The 22229-nt window shown below is 35.2% G+C and overlaps 1 protein-coding gene across 24 annotated transcripts in view; it reads left to right on the top strand.

Moving 5' to 3' along the window:
- The window catches only part of PICALM (phosphatidylinositol binding clathrin assembly protein), an 89165-nt gene that overhangs the window by 64298 nt on the left and 2638 nt on the right, over positions 1–22229 (top strand). For 3 of the 24 annotated variants that reach the window (XM_081063797.1, XM_081063788.1, XM_081063780.1), the window contains 8 exons: positions 4669–4776; positions 6449–6580; positions 6674–6704; positions 6874–6973; positions 9849–9872; positions 11312–11371; positions 12673–12777; positions 22115–22217. In XM_081063797.1, the coding sequence (XP_080919923.1) occupies positions 4669–4776; positions 6449–6580; positions 6674–6704; positions 6874–6973; positions 9849–9872; positions 11312–11371; positions 12673–12777; positions 22115–22207 (653 nt within the window). In that variant the 3' untranslated portion in view covers positions 22208–22217. The remainder of the gene's footprint in view (positions 1–4668; positions 4777–6448; positions 6581–6673; positions 6705–6873; positions 6974–9848; positions 9873–11311; positions 11372–12672; positions 12778–22114; positions 22218–22229) is intronic. The other 21 variants (XM_081063789.1, XM_081063799.1, XM_081063791.1 and 18 more) reach the window with 7 other exon arrangements.

Genomic DNA, 22229 nt, shown 5'->3' with positions numbered 1-22229 from the left:
AGAAGACATTAGAAAACAGATTCGTATTAGCCAAGAAGCCGACTGCTTCATATTTTTTTACCTAAGAGATGCAGTGTTGGTTATTTACAAAAAACAACAACTGTGAATGTAATATACTTATTTTAAATACAGTATTCATAATGGAGCCTTACTTGCTCTTTTTAGTAAGGCGTAATTTGAAGAGCACCAAGTACTCGGACTCCCCTGGTTTTTTGTTTGTTTTTAATTACTCCGTTCCACTTTTAACTGTTCCTCCTCATTTCTCTCTCTCTCTCTCTCTCTCTCTCTCTCTCTCTCTCTCTCCCTCCCTCCCTCCCTCCCTCCCTCCCTCCCTCCCTCCCTCCCTCCTTCCCTCCCCCTCTCCCTCTCTCCTTCTCTCCCTCTCCCTCTTTCCCTTCTTCACTCCCTCCCTCCCTCCCCCCCACCCTTCCCTCCTTGTATGCCTTGTCAGATTCTTTTTGTGGTACTCAAGCTTATTCTAATACTACCCTTATGTGCCATGACCCTTCTACTGTAGCTGGTTTATTTTAGGTAATGGTATATCTCTAAAATGTGTCAATTATGGAAGAGGATTTGTTTTTCTTAAAAATAGTTTTTAAAATATTTATAAGGAAAAATACTTATTTGCTTTTAAAAAACATTTTTTTGGCCCGATTTTGTTTTCCTTGATTAGACACCTTATTGTTTTTGTGAGTGGATGCCTGTCATCTTCCAGTTACTTTAATCCATACTGAAAACTTTCAAATTCTCAGAAAAGTTTTGTAACATTTTTATATTATAAGCTTATGGAATTTAAAGCTCTTTGTATAGGTGTTAGTGATAGAACATTAGATAATTTTGGCTTAAGTTGTTGCACAGGTGTTATGGAGATTCTACTGGAAAACAGCATGCTTTTCCAGCACTATGCAAAGACCATAGAAATGGGAAGCAGTTTCTAGGGAGGCATGGCCAATTTGATATTCATCTGTGTCTTTCCAGATATGCTCTAGCCAGTGTAATAGCAATAAAACCTCAAAATCCAGCTGATTTTTTTGTGTGTGTGCATAGGAGTTGATTAGTGAAGTTGGCATGAAAAAGTAGGTTTGACAACAACTATAAAGAATTGAGATTCTTAACTGGCTGTAAGAATTGGACACCATTAAAGTATTTAAAAATGGAATTTATGAGAGCATTTGATGGAAAGAATATGTTTGGAATCCAGTGAACTTGGATTTGAATTCTAGTTCTGCTCCCTAACCTGTGTGACTTGAAGGAAATATTTAACCTTTCTAAGCCCATGAAAATTGGGGTAATATGTCTTACAGGATTGCCAGGAGGTTTACGTATATGACTGTATAATGTCTAGCACTATCCCTGGCACATAGAACTATCATTAAAACTATTAAAAACCATCTTGTATATGCCGATCATTTCATATTTGGAATGTGCATCTTACCTAAATTATTATTTAATCATCAGGTACCGTTTTGAACACTGATTGTTTTTTCATCGCTTTTAGATTTTAAAATTGCCAGTGATCACATTTTTAGCCAGCATTTGCTATGAAAAGCTCAAGTTCATAAAACATGAATAGTCCTGATGGATAGATATAGTTACTCTAGCTGTAACAATAAAAATTTATTTTTCTACCTTACTGGTTTTTGTAAGATATAAAACCCCCTAATAGATTCTGGAATTAAACAAATTGGGGTTTAAGTCTTGGTTCCACCACTTACTAAATCTTTACCTTGGGTGAGTTGTTTAATCTCTTAGTTTCCTCATCTGTAAAATGAGGACAATAATAACTATATCATAGGGTTGTTGTGAGGTTTAAACAATGCCGTTTATAAAGCCTTTGCATAGTGTTTAATAGGAATTAATAAATAGTAGCAGTTATTTTCACAAAATGTACAAGGCTTCATTTATTATGGAACTACCACCAAAATCCATTAACCACCCAGTCAATTTTTGTTAAAGGTGTTTGGAATGTCTGTCCCCAAAGCTTGTTCATATTGTACCTTTCAGTTAACTTATTATTGTCCTCTTGAGATTTGCCCTGCAAGGCAGTGGTTTCTAAATGCTCATCTATGAAGTGGTGCTGGTGAGTGACAGTTTTCACTGGACCTTGGTGAAATGAAAAAGTAGGCAGTTAGTTCAATGTAGTGATTAATTCAGTTAACCTTAACTCAGAGAACCTGTTAGTTCATCTTTGTTTGGATTTGGTTTTTTTTTTTTTGTCCATAAAATTTTATTTTGAAGTGGTGATATTAGTTTTGTACCTTTAAGTAACTTTTAAAAAGTAAAGGTTGGCAATCCTTGACAGTCTCCAAAAAAGTGACCCTGGGACAAAAGGCCATAAGTTGATAATGTTCATTGGGACGATAATGCGTAACTCTTACCTTGAAGGTGTGTTGTTAACCAGCATTTACTAATTAAAAAATCACTTTGAAAGTGTGATGCTTGCTTCCCTGGTAGCTAGTCAGCTCTTATAGTTTATTAAAATTTTCCTGTTTTCTGTGTCTATGTAGTGGCGTTTTAAACTTGAGGGACTAGCTTTGGATTACATTGTATGCTTTCAAGCCTTTTATACTTTTAAGTAATAATATTGTAATCTCACAGATTGGTCCCCTAGTAACCTTAGAAGATGGTTCCTCTCTTTACAGAAAGTAACAAAGTTGTTTTTGTATTACTGTAAAAAATAGGCTAATCTCTCATATCAACCAAATTCTAGAAAGTAGAGACAAAATAGCAGGAGAAAATAGGAATTTGATATGCTACCCTATTTATAAATTATTGTTCCATGTATTTTCTAAAATTTAGTGACATTATAGCCAATATATTGTTTCCAGAATGATTTATAGAACGTGTACTTCTTACACTGCAGTGATAGCATGGACACATGATTAAGCATGATAGATTTTTGCTTTTCTTAAGTAGGTACATTGGTTCTTTCTGTAACGAGTTATGAGAAGAACCAGTTAGCCCATGGTATGATTTTTATACAGCTTGTACACTTTGAAATGCTGTTAAATTGTTAAATCTGTGTTATTCTGGGAACCTTTTGAAGAATGGTCAGATTTATATACTAAATTATTTTGTATTTTGATAGTATTTGTGCTTTCATTGTATAACCAAAGTCTTTGAGTGAAGAGTAGTTTAAGGGTTAAGTACTTAAGGAAATAAGATCAAACTTGTACATTCAAAAAAATATTGTGTCCTACAGAATATTCGTGCTGTGATATAAAATGCTGCTACTTTTAAAGTTGTATTATTGTGTGTACTCGCTTGTGTGAGGCATTGTTGATAAGTCACTGATTTCTGGCCTCTCCCTTTGGGGACCTTTTTGGACTTCTTACCAAATCTTGTCCTACTTTTTACAGATTAAGACCAGTCGTTTTAGTACAACCCCATTGTACTTCTTTCCATCTTGGTGGTGTACATTAAGAATTCAAAGTGAGATTGAGACAAGACTGAAAGTCCTTTAGCAGAAAGTTGAGAGAGGAAGAGAGCCTATGTTTAGGAATCAAAAGTTTCTTCTCCATAATGATATAGTTGTTAATCTTCTAATATCAGATTTTTTTTTTTATATTCTGAGTTTGTAGAATTTAGAAATGGAAGAGAACTTAGGAACCATTTATTACAGCCTTCAGCAAAACGAAAGAATTCTTTCTTTGTGATCTTTGCTAGACTCTTCTCTATTTGGATATATACTCAGTGATTTGAAAGCTCTCCAAGTCATGTGACAGCCCTATTAATTTTAGATGATTTTAATTCTTTTTAGCCCCTAGAAATTCAGAACCTCACCTCACAAAAGTACGGCCTCACACAATTGAAAATCTTAACATTTGTTATCTCATCATAGTGTGGTTTCAGAGACATGAGCTGGGTGTTTGTTGGCTTAATACCACTGGCATCAGTGTAATATGGACAAGAAAGAATAAGATTTCTATTTACATTCTGGTATTTTAGACTAGAGGTAGGTAAATTAGCATGTTTGATTGTGTACTTGTCAACCCTATTATTGGAAGTAGTTAAGTTGAAGTTAGAGGGTGGTTGGGAGTTGAAAATTGGTCTGTTTTTCTTTGATATCCAAAATGCACCTTGACACAAGGGGGGGACATAAGGATTAATGAGTTGTAACTTGCAGAATCCTGTCACTCCTTGAAAGGACTTAACCATATAGCTTTTGATTAACCATTGGAAGGAAGGAAGGGAAAGAGAAAGGAAGGGAGTAGAAATATGGGAGGTAAGTAGGTAGAGGGAGAAAGACTTGAGGATACTGAGTAGATTCATATATTTTAAAGCACTATAGACTACTTATTTCATTCCCAAATGATCTCTTACATTGTGTATATTTTAGATGTGTTCAGTTTTTTAAAGGTCATCAACAGACAGCAAACACTAAAAATAAGCAAAAGTTTTTTTTCCCCCCTGTAACGAAACATACTAGTAGTTCAACTTCAGTTATTCAGTTGTTAGTTTTCTTTGTCAGTGGGATGATTTTGTTGTGGAAAATGTAATCACCACACAAAGATGTGGTGGGTGGTATAGGAAACATTTTGCTTGTAGGGTTGGCTTTGTTTATGCTGTGGGGATTTATTGCTTTTTCCATTCTATTATCATTATTAAAGAACTATAAATGTAGACTTATTAAAGAACTGAGCTTTTTTCCATTTTGGTTTTTCTTAGGATTCACTCCTTCTCCAGTTGCACAGCCACATCCTTCAGCTGGCCTTAATGTTGACTTTGAATCAGTATTTGGAAATAAATCTGCCAACGTTATTGTAGATTCTGGGGGTAAGAAAAAACTTTTGTTAACATTAATATAATGTTCTATTTTGATTCTATGTAAGGACAGATAATGGTTCTTTTAACACAGATCAATAGATTAAATTGGGATACCAAGGAAGTTGTCTTTCCTCCCCCAACCAATAGATGAGAACGTCAAGGAACTATTAATACTAACTGTTACCTTTTCATAGTGGCATTTTTCATTCTGGGAAGATTTTGTTTCAAGAGAAAAAGATTTTGCCAAGATTGGACTGCTAAATTACTAGTGATTGTGTGTAGAGTGTTGTGCCTGTTAGTTATTATAATTTTTACCTTTACTGAAAGAAAATTGGTCTTTTTTGAAAACTAGTAAAATATAACTGATGGTACCTTGGCTTATTGAGATAGTCCATGTATAAACTGCTAGGAGGGATTAAATAGCAGAGCTGTGCGTGCAGGGGCTTTGTATTGTTTTCAGGATGATTCTTATTATAATACGCTTATTCAGTTTTAAAAGAACTTTGTAAATCTGTAGAGCCAGCTTTCTACTTAAATGTTGCCATTTAGTATCTTGTTAATTGCAAATTTGTAATGATCAAGTTTTTGTAAAATTGACAATTCTATTCTTGCCATGGAATGGTCTTTGATTTTGGTAATTAAATTCGAGCCATTTAAAGAATATATTGAAATATATGGAAGTGTTTTAAATTTTATAATATACAGTTGTTGTCATCGAAAAAGTAAGCAAGCTGGTAAAGAATATATATGGATTAGGAATTTATTGCTTTTTGTGCACTAGTAGGTTTATAATATTTTTTGATGCATTTGACTTTTTCCTTTTGAATTTGTCTTGTTGGGAAAAAGGATAAAGGAAATAGAGACCAGTTGTTCATATTTTGTAAACTAGCATTTTTAATGACTTTCTTTTTCAAATTCTATGGTATTCCTAGAACATGTTATTTAAGTCCTTTAGTGGGTTGGTTTGAGTGGATTATCATTGCCTTCTACTCTTTGAAGAGAATTTAAGGGATTTTATTTTCATTTTCAAGCAATGTCCTAGTTTACTAGATGGTTTTATGCAATTGTAGTGTCTTAGGTATACTTTAGGTTAACTGGTTTTAGACAGAATAAAAGATAATCTAATGGTTCATTTTCACTTGCTTCTAGAGTATTGTTTTACATATACCTTACATTCTCCACTTTGGAGAGTATAACAAGGTCTGTTGCGGATTTTGCAATTATTTTTAACCTTTTAAACCACAATTACTTTTGCACTAACCTAATATAAAATATTATTTCTTAAAAGAAACTTTAATAGAAGTTACAGAGATGTATTTTATTACCTGTGTTACTTCAGGTATAAGTGAGCCTTAAGACTATTTTGTCATGTGAGAGGGAGAATTACATTTCATTCTCTTCTCTTTTACAACTTGGGATCTTGTTTCTTCATCCCCTTTAACCTTAATGTAATTTTGTCATGAACTGAGACAAATTATTTCTATCAGAGCAAATACAGCCTTCTCAATCTGTTCACTTTGAAGTGGTGAATTCTTTTTCCATTTAAGAGCATGTTTAGTGCCCATTTTTTGGAGGACTTTCCCAGTAAAGAAGCAAGGAGAAAAGGCAAAGACCTCCTTTAGAAAGCTGTAGCACCGTAAAGTTCCTTACAAATCCTATTTCGTTTGTTTGTAACTTTAAGGCTTTGATGAACTAGGTGGACTTCTCAAACCAACAGTGGCCTCTCAGAACCAGAGTCTTCCTGTTGCCAAACTCCCACCTAACAAGTTAGTATCTGATGACTTGGATTCGTCCTTAGCCAACCTTGTGGGCAGTAAGTATTCTTTGGATTCTTTAATCTTCTTTAAAATAAATTGTTTTATAAAAATGAGTTGTTTTTAACTGCTTTCTTTTTCTCCTGTTCTAGATCTTGGCATTGGAAATGGAACCACTAAGAAGTGAGTGTTTTATTTTGCCCATATGCCACTTAGAGGTTGATTTGGCTTTCATCTCGAAAGTATGTGTACAGATGTCATCTGCATCTTAAATGCTGTGTTCAATCTAAATATATAGTAAAGAAATCTCATAATTATTGACATTTAATATTCTCACTTATCTTATTTAAAGTGATGTAAATTGGAGTCAGCCGGGTGAAAAAAAGCTAACTGGAGGATCTAACTGGCAACCAAAGGTTGCACCAACAACTGCTTGGAATGCTGCAACAATGGTGAGTGGAAAAAGCTCATGATATACTAACATGAATGCTTTCAATAAATGTGTAACATAAAACTGTTTTTGAAGTGACAGGCATAAATGGAAAGATTATTTTATTATTGAGTTTTAGAAATGTAAGTAATTTGTATTTCTTTAAAGAAGGATTTATTTCTTTATTAAAGGAGGTTGACTATATTTACAGGTACAATTTAGTAGCTAACATTTATTTAAAGGTTACTTGTGTCAGGCATTATTCTAATAAATAATATGTCGTTTTATTTTATATAATCCTCAAATTAACCTTCAGTGGTAGTAACTATTATTGTCCCCATTTTACAGATGAGGAAATGAAGACAAAAGGTTACTAAGTAGTATGTCCAGGATCACCGAGTCCTTAAGTGATTGGGTGGATTTTTAGAACCCAGATAGCCTAACCTCAAAGCATATAGTCTTAATCTCTACTCTTCACCGTTGGTCTCAAATTTATTATTCATTTATCAAGAACATAACATCTTTAATTTTTTTCTGCTCTCACAATTGGTCAAAAAACCATCTTTGCTTGGCTTTTATTAGTATTGTCCTATAATTTATACATTTGATTCTCCCTATTTGCTGCACTTCAGTTATTAGAGTTACCCAAACACTGAACCATCATTGCTAGCTCCACCCACACATACATATTTCCCCCAACACTAGTGCAGTGTTTACTAATTCAGGGTGAGAACATAAGTGCAGCAAATCAATTGGTGCAAGTGGAGAATCGACTGTGTGTAAGTATAAGTATACACACACACTCCTTACATAGATTATAAACTTATGGCCTAAAAACACTTACTCTGGTTGATTACATGTTTTTTATTTTACAAAAGAGAAAATGAGGTTCAGAAGTGTTCAGTGATTTGTCTGAACCACCCCAGTAACAGGTGCCACATTTGAGATTCTCACCCTGTCCACCTGGCACCAGAACCAGAGTTTCTGGCTTCTTACTATTGCACCGTCCCTCCATTTTCCCTCTTGGCCTTCTTCATATCAGCTCTGAAACAAGACAGAGCCTGGCCTTGCTCGACCTCAGTTGGGCCAATGTGTAGGGGAGACAAATTGTTCACCACTCTACACGTCTGGAAATGACCTCAAAAGCATTATAAGCATTGATTTTCGAATTACAAATAAATTTTAGCGAATAGGTGAATTTGCAAATATAGAATCCATTAATAATAAGAATTAATTATATATGTTAATTAAGTAAGTAGCATTTAGTTCGCTAACTAAATGAAGTTCTGTTAATGTTTTTAATTATTCTAAGGTGTATTTATCTCTTGAGTTGCTTTAAGGCTGTATGCCTATCCTTGGTCAGCTGCTGTTTTACCATCACAGTAAATTTTCCTGGATCAGAGAAAACTAGTTTCTTCTTGTGGAAAAATTTGAAACATGCTTTTTTGTAATTGTGCTAATTGCTATTGCATGTTGACTCCACATTCTAGCCACACATTGTAGCTTCCCTGTTGTTATTAGAGATTCCCATTATCCTTGTGTTAGTCACTTTCTTGTTATAAAATCCCTTCTAGAGCATTGCCCCATTTTCATGTTAAAATTAGTAAGGTTGACCTAAAAAAATAGAGTGCTGATAAAATTTTGGGGGACGTTATCTAAAGAGTTTTGTTAGCTTCAGTCTTCATAAATGGAAAATAATATTGATTTAGCCACTTTTTGTAGGCAGCAGTTTTTCACTGATAATGGTCACTACCATCACTAATAATAAAACCTTGCATTTTAAATATTTAGGTTTTTACACACACATGCACACACTATCTTGAGTCTGTAAACAGTGCACTCTTAAGAGAATTTGAGTAGGTATCATCCCAATTGTAAGGATGAAGTTATGTGATTTCTTTGCAAGTGCACATCAACTAGAAAGCAGATTTAAATTGAAATCCACCCCCATCTGACTCTAAATCCAGTGTTTCCCCCCCTGTAACTCACCTCACTGACGAGGGAATGGCAAGAGGTTAGGTCAATAGATTGTATAGACTCAGGTGTGAATTATACATTGATAATATATGAGGAATGATACAAATCCAAATGCTGATATGAAAATACTATGAATGTTTTCTTATTCTGCATGTAATTAGTTTTAATCTGTCTGAAATATTACAAGTTCATAGATAGCACTTCACCTAAGATTGACTACTCGAAAGTGATAGGGATCTCACCACCTAAAATTGGGTGTGAGTTGATGACAAGATAGCAGTATTTATGGTCCTGTGTTCTATGTGGTAATGTGTATCATCTCTTAAGGACTTTGTTAAAATATTTGTGTGTATGTATTTTATAGAGTTTCTTTTTAATGACGAATATTTAGGGCTGTGATGTGATTCACTACTTAGGTAAACTGCTGCTTATGACATTTCTGGACATTTCTAACCTTTTTATTAATCCTTAAACACTGTCAAGGTCTTTAAAATATTTTTTTAAGTTAAAACAAATTCTTTGGTATTTATTAAAATATATAATGATGTTATACTACAAATTCTTTTAATTATGCTCGCTTTTTTCTGTGGCAGACATTATGTGCTGCAGCCTTGTTTATGGGATGCACTGAATTTTGTACTATTGACACTTCTGATAGATTTTATGTTTTAATGACACTTGTAATCAGTAAACTATTATGTATGTAAGGGGTTAATGCCAAAGATTGTTTCCCTGATCCACCTTGATAGTGTTTTAGTATAGATGTTCCTCCATTAGATACTGGAAATACAAGGGATTTTAGGTAGTTAGTGAATGTACATGTGAACTAAAATGCTCTCTCTGTGTATTTTCTGTTGTGTAAGTACTTGTTCTAATCCAGTGTTATTGCATTATGTAATTGTTCTCCCTGGGAAAAACAGAATGGCATGCATTTTCCACAATACGTAAGTGACCAAAAACTAGCCTTTTTGCAATAAATTGGCATGCTATATTAACCACTGCTGTAGCAGAATCTCATAACCCTCCAGCTATTACTTGTTTTCACATTCAGATTTTCAATGTGCCAAAAATTCTTCCTAGCATCTCCTGATTTCATGGGTGTGTTGCAGAAGTGATTCTGATGGAGGCATGGGAAATACAAATTTTTTTTCTTGCTTAATATTCTGCCATTTGCTGCCAGATGGCTGGGTGTCTGTGTGTGTATCTGTGCTGCCACTATGCACTTGATGACTTCTGAATGAAAGGAAATGTTGATTGTGGTGATGTTGAAAATAACAATTGCATGAAATCTTACAGGCTTCTGCTGTACTTGGCAGTTTGTCTGCTGCTCTTGCAGCTCTTGGTTTTTAAGTAGGTAGAAACCAATAAGTCCTACGTGCTCACCCAAATACTAAACTTTTAACTATTCCCTTTAGTTACGCTTCATTTACCTTCTCCATGCTTACGTTCAAATTGCTATATAATTTCAGTTCTTTGTTTTTTGTTTTTTTATGTTCCAGCAGTGTTATTGGTCTTTCACCTGTATTCAGTTTCAATTTTCATTATAAGATAACACACACAGGGAATGTTGTTAAGACAGCAGATATATCTAAAATGATTCTGTGCTCAGATTGTATAGCTACAGATCGTGAGTTAAAGTAGGAGGAGGGCAACTTAAACATAGTGGTGGGCTGCTCTTGCAGGCATTAAAGCACAAACAGACTTCAAAAGTTACTGTTCCTCCAAATTGCTGCTTTGCAAAAGATAAATGATTTGTGGAATAAATTAAAAGGAATGCTAGGTAATATACGTACTCCGTAAGAGCTGTGTGCTTCATACAAATAGCTATACTCAGTAGTGGTTTGAAATATTTGGGGTTCTTTGAAAAAAGTGAATGAGGTCTTTAGAAACTAATTTTTTGGAAGATCAGATTATTAATTGATTTGGGACCTTTAAGTTTTTTTTCTTTGCTTGAAAAAGGAAGTGCCTAAGGAAAGCATGCAGTAATACTACCTTTTCTGGGTAAACATTTTTTTTTTTTTTATGATAGTGGTAGACTTTAAATTTTAGAACTTTTTTAAAATCCTGAAATTTTTAAAGCTGTAAAAAAAAAAAAAAGCCTGTTGATATCTTGGATCATTGTTTAAGTATCTAAGTTTAAATGGCATTTTTTCCTTTCTAATCCTGCTTTTCTGCTAATTGCAAGACACAGGCATTAATTGACACAGTTATATTTTTAAAGTATAGTTGAAAAATTGACACAGTTATTAATGATCACAAGTGTCATATTTAATCACAGCTGTCTTAGCAATTCTTTTAGTGGAACTACAGCTATTAATTCCTTGAACTCAGTTGACATACATGAATTATACTTCCTTGTTTATTTTTTCTTTCACGATTTCAGGCACCCCCTGTAATGGCCTATCCTGCTACTACACCAACAGGCATGATAGGATACGGCATCGTAAGTATTTTTCTAGACACAGCTTTTTGAAAATATTTAACATGCTTTTATTACAAACTTAACTGAAAAATGATCTTAGTGCCACACATACTGATAGTGCCTAACACAGAACCTTGTACCATAGCATTGGTTTCATAAATATTTCTAGAATAGTCAGTATACAACAGATATCATTTGTTAATGTTCATAGTATTACTTGCCTTATTCTTCCCTCATAACTTTGCTAGGTGTTCTATACTTCATTACAAACTCATTTAAATGAAGGTAGTGGCTTCCACCCCCTGTACTTGTCTGAGGAACCACTGCTGGTAGGAGACAGCACACACCCCTGGGTATTGCTGTGGTGGCTCCTGTGCTGCTGCTTCATTTACATCTTAGGGCAGTAGCTCTTTTCCTGCACGTGAAGAAGTTTCACAACCCTTGGATTGGTGGTCATTACCTAAGAAAGGGTCTGCACAAAAACTCAGACCACAAAATTAAAGTGAAGTTCTCTGTACAAATAAGAGTCTCCTTGAAAGGTTAAATAATGACTTATAGAAAGATAAGATTTTAAATTGCATTAACCGAAATAGTATAGTGGTCTGTGTGTGCTCTGTTTTGTCACTGATTATATTAATTTTATACCATGGAGTGGTAATTTTTAAAGCAAGAGACGATTGAGATTGTATTAGGTTGGTGCAAAAGTAATTGCGGTTTTTGCAATTTTTAACTTTTACACTACAATTATTTTTACACCAGCCTAATATTTTCTATTATTCAAGAATGAACTAACTGCTTTGTGTGTAAATTTAAGCCTCTTCTTGGTTCTCTTTAAAAATGTCTGAAATAAAATGAAAGAACCAGAGTAAACCTCTTAAAAGAATCAGCTGTGCTCACTTGTGTTCACTTGCATGCTGGCATAAGAACTCCATTTGGTATACAAAGTTAGTTTACTTAGAAATGTCTTAGTCATTTTGCAGTTTTAAGTGTTCCTATATATAAGTTGGCAAATTTGAAAAGTTTTTGGTCTAAATTATTTTGTCTGCTCCACTTTAGTAAGGTTTAAATTTTGCAGCTCATTGTATAGAAAAAGTTAAGCTACTACACAGATTTTAAAAATGAGCACATTAAAAACTTTTCATACCAAAATACTCTTAAAATTTGTAGCTGTCAGTCTTATTTTCATTTACAGGAATTTTCCCTTTGAGTTGAAGCAAAAGTAATAGTAATTTTTATCCCTGTCATCCTTCTTGTTTACTTACTTAAGAGGAAGATGTGAGTCTTGTTTACTTACAGTAACTTGACATTTTTCTATTTTGTAGCCTCCTCAAATGGGAAGTGTACCTGTAATGACACAACCAACCTTAATATACAGCCAGCCTGTCATGAGACCACCAAACCCTTTTGGCCCTGTATCAGGAGCTCAGGTATTAATGTGTACATGTAACTGTTCTAATGTGCTTGATGTGGAAGGAGTACAATGCTGAAAATTCCTTTCATACAACTTGAGAAACAAGTTGATAGCATTTTCCCCGTTCGTGGTGGATGTTATTTGCTTCATAGCTTTCTCATCTGAGAGCTTTTAGAAATACTGATTATTTGGAAGCATAAGGCAAGCAGATAACTTGCAGTGAAGCATAGGAGATCCTTTCATTTTTCAGCTTTTTGGAATATTGAGCTCATTTTAATGAATTGGGATCTTGGGGAGCACCGGTAACTGGGAGTGGATTGTGAATTCAGCTCTGAGTAAGAGGTAAAAACCATGTTCTTTGCAATTCATATATTTGCCCAGGTGCTTTTTTCCCCCTTGTTCATGTTAAGGTAACCTTTTATTCCTGTTCCTTAATCATTCAGGTATTTACATTGAAGATAACTGGGAGTTGGGGTAAATTGATGCAGTCATGACCATTTTATAAATCAGTTAATTTTTATGCATTTGTCTTTATAAAATGGGTTATGGGTATTTATAGTTTTCTTTCTCTTCTGTCTTTTACCAGCAATAGTTTTAAATACTGACTTAACTTGCTAAAGCAACATACTAGATTTTGATAATCTTGTAAGACATTCATGATTTCCCTAACTATTGATGTAGATGTTTTCTTGAGATTATATGTCTTCCTCGTGTCTTCTTTTTTCTTTGTTTTTCATACTTTTAGCTTTAGACATAAATCATTTATTTAAAAAAAAAAATTTTGGTTTAAGAAACTAGGTGATAAGAACTTAAATGTATGTAAGAATAAAAGCTATAGTGCACAGCTATAAGTTTACTAGGAACTGCTGACTACAGAAGTTTTTTCCCCTGATGTGTGACTAAACCCTGCACCCAGTCTGGGTCTTGTCTTACAAGCTCCTGTCTAAAGAAACAGAATATATTGTTACCTTAAGTTTGGCTACTGCCTGACAGTTTACAAGCACATTCACATGACATTATTTCCTGAAAATAATCTTTAAGGTTGAGGGGCCTGGTATCACCATCCTATTTTATAGATAAAGAAAGCTGAGACTTGGAAAGGTTCTTCAGCTAGGTTGGTGAAACGCAGCTGATTCCCAGGAATCCCTGATCCTGGTTCAATGCCCGTTGGTACCGTACTGTCTTTTTACTAACAGGACTGAGTCCATATGGCCCTACAGTAGCCCATACGTCGTCTTTTTATCAGACCCACTCTGCAAACTCCTTGGGTTTCCTTATAAACTACATGTACACACACAGGATATATATAACTACGTACTACAGTTGTCAAGAACATCCTCTACAGTGTTGGAGAAGACTTTCAACTTTGAAACATTTTATATTTTACTTTTTTTCTTTTTAATGTAGTTTTTAAAAAATCTTAGTACAACTCTACCTTAAAAAATTGCTGACCCTCTAGCATCTACTCTTAACGCAGGTTTTATATCCTGTTGCCTTCTAAAATCCACATAATTCTTTCAACAAAACACCAACAAAGTGCATGAAAAGAAAACAGTGAAAGAAATGCCTTTTCCTAATGACTTTATGCCAGAAGAGAAGGGAATGAGAACATTAGGGTGATAAGTTTCTAGTTGAGAGGTCAAATTTGAAGTGAGCACTTAACTCTAAGTATTGTTGATTGAAAAGTATATGAAGCAGTCACATTGATAACTAGAAAAAAGAGAAAATTAGGTGTCAGTGAAGTGGCTCAAGGACACTCTATCTCCTCACAGTCAGTTTGAATCATTTGAAAGTCAGAATCTCAAATCTTTTAATGTTACTTTTAATTCCCTTTCCCCCTTTGTTCTCCACACGTCTCATCACACAGTCCCACTAATAATTTCACTGCCATCATTAGATCCACCCTTCTTTCTTTCTACAGCCTTCACCCAAATTTGAACCTCTTTATCTCGTGTTTATTTTACAACAGTCTCCCTGTGTTCTTTGCCTTTCTAATTTTTTAATCCATTATGTAGATACTGGCATTATCTTCTATAGGTAGTATTTATGGCCTCTTATCTTTATACTAAAAAATCTGAGGAGGTGAATCTTAATATAACTGAACATATAAGACATCCCCTCGGCTTTTCTTTTGTCTTAAAAACTACCACACGAAGTCTGCCTATTTGTAAGAACAATAATGAATAAACAGAATATTCAGGTTCTTCAATTCCTATACCTTTACAATTCTTAATAAGTATCCAGTATTCTGCTGATATTGATAGAAGTCTTTTGTCTGTGTAAAATGGATTTACTCTTTATTCACTCTATTCTTTTCCAGCTCCTTTCCACATCTTCTAAGATCTGAAGTTCTTTTCCTTATCCTGCATTATTTTGCTTTATAGAACTAACTCATCACTTCCTCACATCTGTCCGTCGGTCTGTTCATGCATCCATCTAGCAAGAGACTCCTGTACTGGGTCGTAAGCCTCGTAGAGGCAGGCGACTGTGTGGCTTATTTACTTCTGTACCCTTCCTGCTTCCTCGAACAGTATCTGACTCATAGTAGCTTTTGAACATTATTTGTCAAACAAAGAAATCTGCTTACCTTTTCTGTTGATCTTTTTACTTAATAACTATTGTAATAATTTGCAGCAGTGTTCAAAATTGGTTTCATTTGTTGGCAGTTAGTTACTGTAAGGTAAAATGTCATGACTCACCTGAGAAATGAAGACACCTTTAATTTCATAATTGATTATTTTTAATAATTTTAAAATTGAACTACCTATAAAGTAGGAGAGATTTTTCTCATGCTTTAGTTTTTAATGATTCTTAGCCAGTCCTTGGATTAATTTTTGTCCCTGAATTCAGTGCTAGCTATAACTAAAGTAATATTTCTTAATGAATTACCTTTTAATTGTTCTCTCATTATTTTGCTCTTTTTTCAATTGGATTCAAAATTCCTTGGGGCAGAGGACATCTCTTTGTACATTATAAAGTAAATGGTAGGTTAAATGTAAAGAGGAATTCCATCAAAATAAAATCTTTTAATCAAATCGCAGTTCTATAGCTATTTCCAAAAATCGTTCTCTGCTCCTTGAAGTGTGTTGTAAGCCATTACTCACCTAGGGCATAACCTGTAGCCCTGGGTCTCTTGCTTATTTAGTATTAAATCTAGTTAATACTTTTGAGAATACCTCAGCCCTTGCAAATATGTTTATCTTCTTGCCGTTTAGTGAGGCATTCCAAACAATGTGTTGTGTTTTACATTATATATAGGTTACTCTAAGTGCTGCATTAGTGCCTGCTGGTGAGCAAGTAGCTAATAATACCTTCCAGATGGCTGTTAGCTCCACTTTCTGTTCTTTAAAAAATTGTCTTCATTATAGTTTAATTTAGCAGATAACACTGTAGTATTGAAATTATGCCTTTCTAAACTCTTAACCCTGTTCTCTCCATTTTTTGTGCTGGTTCTATAATTTTTAGATATTTTTATGTAACTGCTAGTTGCTTAAAGATGGCTATTAACTTCTGTTTCATGCCTAACATTGTACTTTTGTTTTTAAAAAACGTCTTCCTAGATGTCTGACTACATGGAAAATACTCGATCCCTGTGGTTAATGCCTTTTTCTTCTTCTGTGCTCTTCCTCAGTTTTGCTCACTATTTGGTTGTTGCAAGTTATGAGTGTGTCTGCTTAACTGGAGAAAATGGGGACTCTTACACCGTCTCTTACTGGTGCTTTATACAAATCTTACTGGTGCTTACTGGTATATAAATTGAAATGTCCGTTGCTGACCAATAATTTGTAAATTCTTTCTGCATGCCAGTATGTAGGTATTATGTTACTGAGCATGAAGACAGTTTTAATCTAGTTAGTTTGAGGGTTTTTTTATTTTTTTTTTGAAAGTCACTGTGATGTGAAGTAATGTTCTTTTAAGGAAAGTTATGAGGCAGTTTAGATGTTGTTGAAGATCCTTGTAGGGAAGAGTGGTGCTTGTGTTCTTATCATGTCCTTCTATGAGAAACTTGCTGATACATATCAGTCTATTTTTTCAAAAGCAGTATGAAAACCAGAGTTTTACATTTGAGCATTTAATTTTTAAAATAAGCATGTTAAAAGTTTTGTGTGTTTCTTGATTGGTATTAGGTGTTTTATTAATGGAGGATTGCCAGTTTCATTTATGGTGGATGTGGCTAAAGATGCAAAATGGCTGCTGTGTTTTTTTTGTAATGGCTAATTTTAAGTAAGTCTGACATCAGTTAAGTGTCTGAAAGGAAACAATGGCTAGTTGTGAGTGCTTTTTACCCTTCTAAATAGGGGCACTGTTGGCTTTAGATATTGGAATAATTCAAGTCTTTTTTTAAAAAAATTGGCCTTTTTAATGACGTTCTTGTGTGTAAGAACTAATGGCTCTCTTTGCCTTTAGGGCAGGGGTGTGTGTATGTGTGTATTTTGTTTTTTGTTTTAACTTTCTTGGTGTGTTAATTGTGGGTGTTGGCAGTGCCTCTTCTGTCAGCTGATCTGACCAGCTGGATTTCTGTAAAGAAGGCCTTTTGCCTCATCCGCAGTGTGTTGTGCTCATTCATCCTGGCCTTGTAGAAGATACTATGAGGGAATTTACTTTGGGAATTGGGATTTAGTACCATAGCTGAGAATGGTTCTGTAGCCCCAGGGTACACCAGAGTCAGTCAAAACAAAAATTTGAGGCGTCACATCTGGTGACAACTGTTCTTAATAAGACCTACCCGTAGAATAAGACCATTTTAGTGGTTTCTTTTTGCTGAGGACGTCTTTTCTAAAAGGTGGAAATCTAATTTAGAAGGAAATTGTATTTCTTATCTTAAAACCAGAACATATTTGTAAAGTCTTGAGTGCTTGTGAAGTTCTGTAAGATCTTCATGCTGAACGTCAGGACCAGGTGAGCACTGTATGTATAGAAAGCACAAGGGGTTTCGTGACTGTCTAGTAGTTACTAGAGAAGCCCCTTTTAAAGAATTACTTGTCTACTTTAAGCTTTTCCTGTATGTTAAACATAGCCATAAATTCTAGGTGAGTTGAAATTAATTGGTATGGAAGATTTTTTGAGAGGAAACAAAGCACCAGCTTTGGAGTCAGCAGAAATGCATTTGAGTCTGTTATTAGTGTCGGAGGGCTGCTGTAACAAAGTAGTACAAACTTGATGGCTTTAAACAACAGAAATTGATTCTCTCTCTGTTCTGTGAAGTTGGGTGCCCAAGGTGTCAGCAGGGCCATGCTCCTTCCAGACGCTCTAGAAGAGTGTCCTTCCTCGCCTCTTCCAGCTTTTGGTAGCTCCAGTCATTCCTTGGTTTGCAGCTGCAACCCTTTAATTTCTGTGTCACATGGCATTCTCACATGTGTTTCTGTCATCAGGTGGTATTTCCTTCTTATTCGGACACCTGTCATTGGATTAGGGTCCACCCACCCTAATGACTTTATCCTAACTTGATTAGAAATGCAAAATCCTGTTTCCAAATAAGGTCACATTCCTAGGTACGTGGGCATTAGGACTTAGATATGCATTTGAGGGGACACAAATTCAACAGTTGCCACCTGACTCCTCACTAACCTGGTGTTTCTGGGCAAGTTGCCTATTATTAATTTGGTGCAAAAGTAATTGCGGTTTTTGTATTTTTTTTTTTTTTAACCTTCTAAACTTCAGTTACTTTAGCACCAACCCCTTTCTTTTCTGATTTGGTTTTCTTTAACTCTTTTGTCAACTTAGGTTGCCATAATTCTAATGAAGTGACTTACTATAAATGCCACCTTGAATAACATTTCTTTTTTGTTAACAGCTTTAAGTTATTGTAGACTTTTAGCAGTAGTCTTCAGTTTTAGAGGGTTTTGGGTACAGCATACCTTCAAAGAGGGATGTCCTAGGTCACTGTCTAGTGCCTCCTAAGTGAAGATGAGCAGTGTGTGAGGGTGACAGGAGTCATGGTGGCATAAGTTCGTGATGTTTCTGATGGGCATAACCCCAAGGTGGGGTTATGTTAAGCACAAACCCAAGAAGCGATTATCAGAGGCTCTAGAATCAACCTACAGGGCAGGCCCTCTCCCTTTAACAGTAGAGAAATCCTCTCTTTTAGCCACACTTCACAGAGACAGCCAAGGAATAGCATTATCTTCAATATAAACTATTGGAATGCCACACTGTATGTTTCTATCCCTATGCAAGTGGGTTCAAATGTACTACTAATAGCCTGGTCATATTCTAAACATTACCAAGAAACAACTTACTATTCCATGACTCACTTTTATATCTGATGTCTCTGTGGAATCCTATTAAGTAGAGCTGTTATTTCTAAATGTTTTGATTGCACAGCACTGTCAGGAAAATATTCTTTAAACATGTACCCTCACTATACGTGTATTTATATTATATTTATAAAGTCCTACAACAATATATTAGGTACATTAAAAAACATGTAAAAAATAGAAATATTAAAAGGGTGAAAAATAAGAGTTCTAATATTTTCTTATATCCACTTTGGAGACCATTTTTTATACAGAGCTTATTTTATTACCAAAAATCATTTTCTTTTAACACATAGAATGGTTGCTATGTGTAAGTCCCTGTGAGTTTCTGAACAAGGGACAGTAAATTATGTTTCCTACATCTGAGGAACCTAATGGTGAGTATACTAGGAGTGCACAAGGGACAGGTTGGTGGTAGAATTAAAAACCCTTAGAAGAGAAACAGTACTGAGAGCACAGCGGAAGAGCAGGAGCAACACAGACTCGATGGCATTTGAGCTGGGCCTCTTCTGGTACAAGAATAGATGAGCATTTGATTGTAGGTAGTAGGGAAGGTGGAACTATTTGAGTGACCAATATATGACAGGCAAAGTGCTGGGGGCTTCATGTATTTTTTAATTTTATTCTCAAGATAGTCATAAAAGAGGATACAAGTGTTGGGTCTAGATATTCTAAACCACATTTTATAAAAGAGCCAGGATTAGAGTCAGTTCCACCTTTCCACAAAACTGCTCCCAAGCAAAGGAAGTTCTACCCATTTTTCTCCCGATGTTGACGTTGCTTCTCCAGCCAAGACAGAGTGAGTCTCTGCAGCACTGCTATTTGTTATCCAGACTTTTGGGTGACTGAAAAAGTCACATGTAAAGATGTGGCAGAGTAGCTTCTTCTCGAAGAATTTTAAGCACAGCCAATGATATGTCAGAAATTTATTCTTAAATAGCCAATCCGTTATTCTCCCATAGCTTTCAATTTCACTAGTCTCACTTTCTGAGACTGCTGCTTTTTTCTTCTTCTAACCTGGAATTTTCTTTCTTTGGTGCCATTTTAATTTTATGATTACTGTATCAATACTAATCATATTTTATGATTAGTGTGTCATACACTAATTTAAAAATTAGTGTACACAAAATTAGTGTACACTAATTTTATGATTAGTGTATCAATACTAATCAATTTTTTAAATAATTTCTTTGCCCTGGGTATGTTTGCCTTTCATTAAAGTTAGCTTATGATGTCTGTACTCTGAGACATGTACGTGTAATTATTTGCCAATTTAGGAGAATAGTAGTAGTTAGAAACTAGCATTTCTTTTCTCCCAAGGAGAATTGATCCTTTTCAACTGTATTTGTAAGCCTCTAGGACTTCTCTCTAGCAGTGTGCTCGTATACTGGGGTGAAGGAAAGTGTTAATCTTTGACCAGATCCTTCAGGAGCATTGTCCTCCAGGACTGTCAGGTCTTCCGACTGTTGCACTCATGAAAACATGTGATGTTAGACATGTTAGCGTGGGGCTCTCATAGGAGACTTATAATTTTGGATGCTGTCTATCTGCAATAAACAAGGTTTTTGTTATTGTTTTTGTTTTAACTTCAAATGAAAGAGAAAATTTGTTTTGAAGAAAAACCTAGTTAATCTTAGACTCTCCAGATTAGTGACTGATAGTCACTTTACTCAAAGTCATTCTGCTTCTGAACGGTTATCCATGGTTGGTCTGAAGGGGGAGGAGGAGACGTCTTTCCAATGAAGTTGCACCTTAATCTGTTTCTATGGATGATATTTGAATCTCCAAACCCAGACCTGCTGCCCTGTCCTCCCATCGGTAGCTGCATGTGTAATTTCATCATCCTTCATATTGTTTTTGAACATTTATTTCTGAGAACAAGGTGTGGAGTAGGTAAACGATTCAACCACTACTATAACTGAGGGTGATTTCTAAGCCTATAAATTGAACTTGATGTCCAAAATAACAAATTGCATACACTGGTGATGTACTGTTTGCTGGAAGTCATTGGCTATTCATTCTCTGTAGTGGTTTGGATTTTTTGTTTGTTTTAATAATAAGGTAGAAATGAGATCACTTTGGACCAGCAAAGACAGATTTAGGGGCTTGAAATCCTTGATAGGGTTTGAATGTTGAAGTATGAATTGAAACTACTTTTTCACTTAGTCAACTTTGATTTAATGGTCAATTGAACGCTAATAAAAGGACATTTCATTGTATGATGGCTCTGTGCTTACATGACTGCAGTCTTCTGCAGGGGGAGAAAAATTAAAAGTTTGTTCCAAACTAAAGTGGTTCATGATTGGTTTAAAATACTGAAGGAGATACCTATATGAAATTGAACATCTTGGTCTTTAGGAACTGTCTTTCTTTGAGGAAACACTAAAGATAGTGTTTAACACACAGTTTACTTGCCTTACTGTATATTCTAATTCAGTGATAGGAGAAAATTCCAGGAATCAAGCATACATATTCAAGCAGGAAGCAGAATCAAAAATCTGAAGTTTCATTCTCTCTATTCAGGGCCAGGTGTGGGGAGTTAGATTAGGTGACCTTAGATGCATGCGCATCAGCTACATGGCTAGATAAACAGGTGGGAGCCGCCTCTGCGCAGAAGTGTGAGCACCGAGGATAGGACTTCCACCTCCGGGGGGAAGGAAGGAAAGAATAGTGCAGCTAGATATGTTGAGTCTGGACGGAGGTCAGAGTTTGCACAGCTTTTGACAGACAGCCTGGACACAGGAAGCCATCTTCCCTCTGTTTAAAAAAAACAAAAAACAATTATGCACTTTTTCCCCTCTCCCAGTCACACACAGAATAAAAGTCTTAAACGTGGGTCAGCTTATATCGACTTTTTTGGACTTTCAGAAACAAGAATTTGTTTTCTGAAAAAACACATGCCATTGGATACCCTTTAGCTTGACATGCAACTGAAATTTTTGTTTTAATAATTTCATTTTCTACAAAGGCTGCCTTTGTATTTATTGAAGATGACAATACAGAAATCACTTCTTCTTTCATTACATTTTCTGCTTTCATGTTCTGTCATTCTGAGCTCTGTTTTTCTTTCCCTCTCTCTGTCTTCTTTCCCCCCAGCTGTCGGCAACTTCCAGCCCCTCCAGTCACAGTCCTCACAGAGCTTCAGGAAAGGACCCTTTTGCAGAGCTCTCTTTGGAGGATTTCTTATAAGTCACTTTAGGTATTGCTGCTT

This window comes from Rhinolophus hipposideros (genome assembly GCF_964194185.1).
Source record: "Rhinolophus hipposideros genome assembly, chromosome: 10".
In the NCBI taxonomy this organism is placed as follows: domain Eukaryota; kingdom Metazoa; phylum Chordata; class Mammalia; order Chiroptera; family Rhinolophidae; genus Rhinolophus; species Rhinolophus hipposideros.
This window is presented reverse-complemented; position numbering and strand designations above follow the sequence as displayed.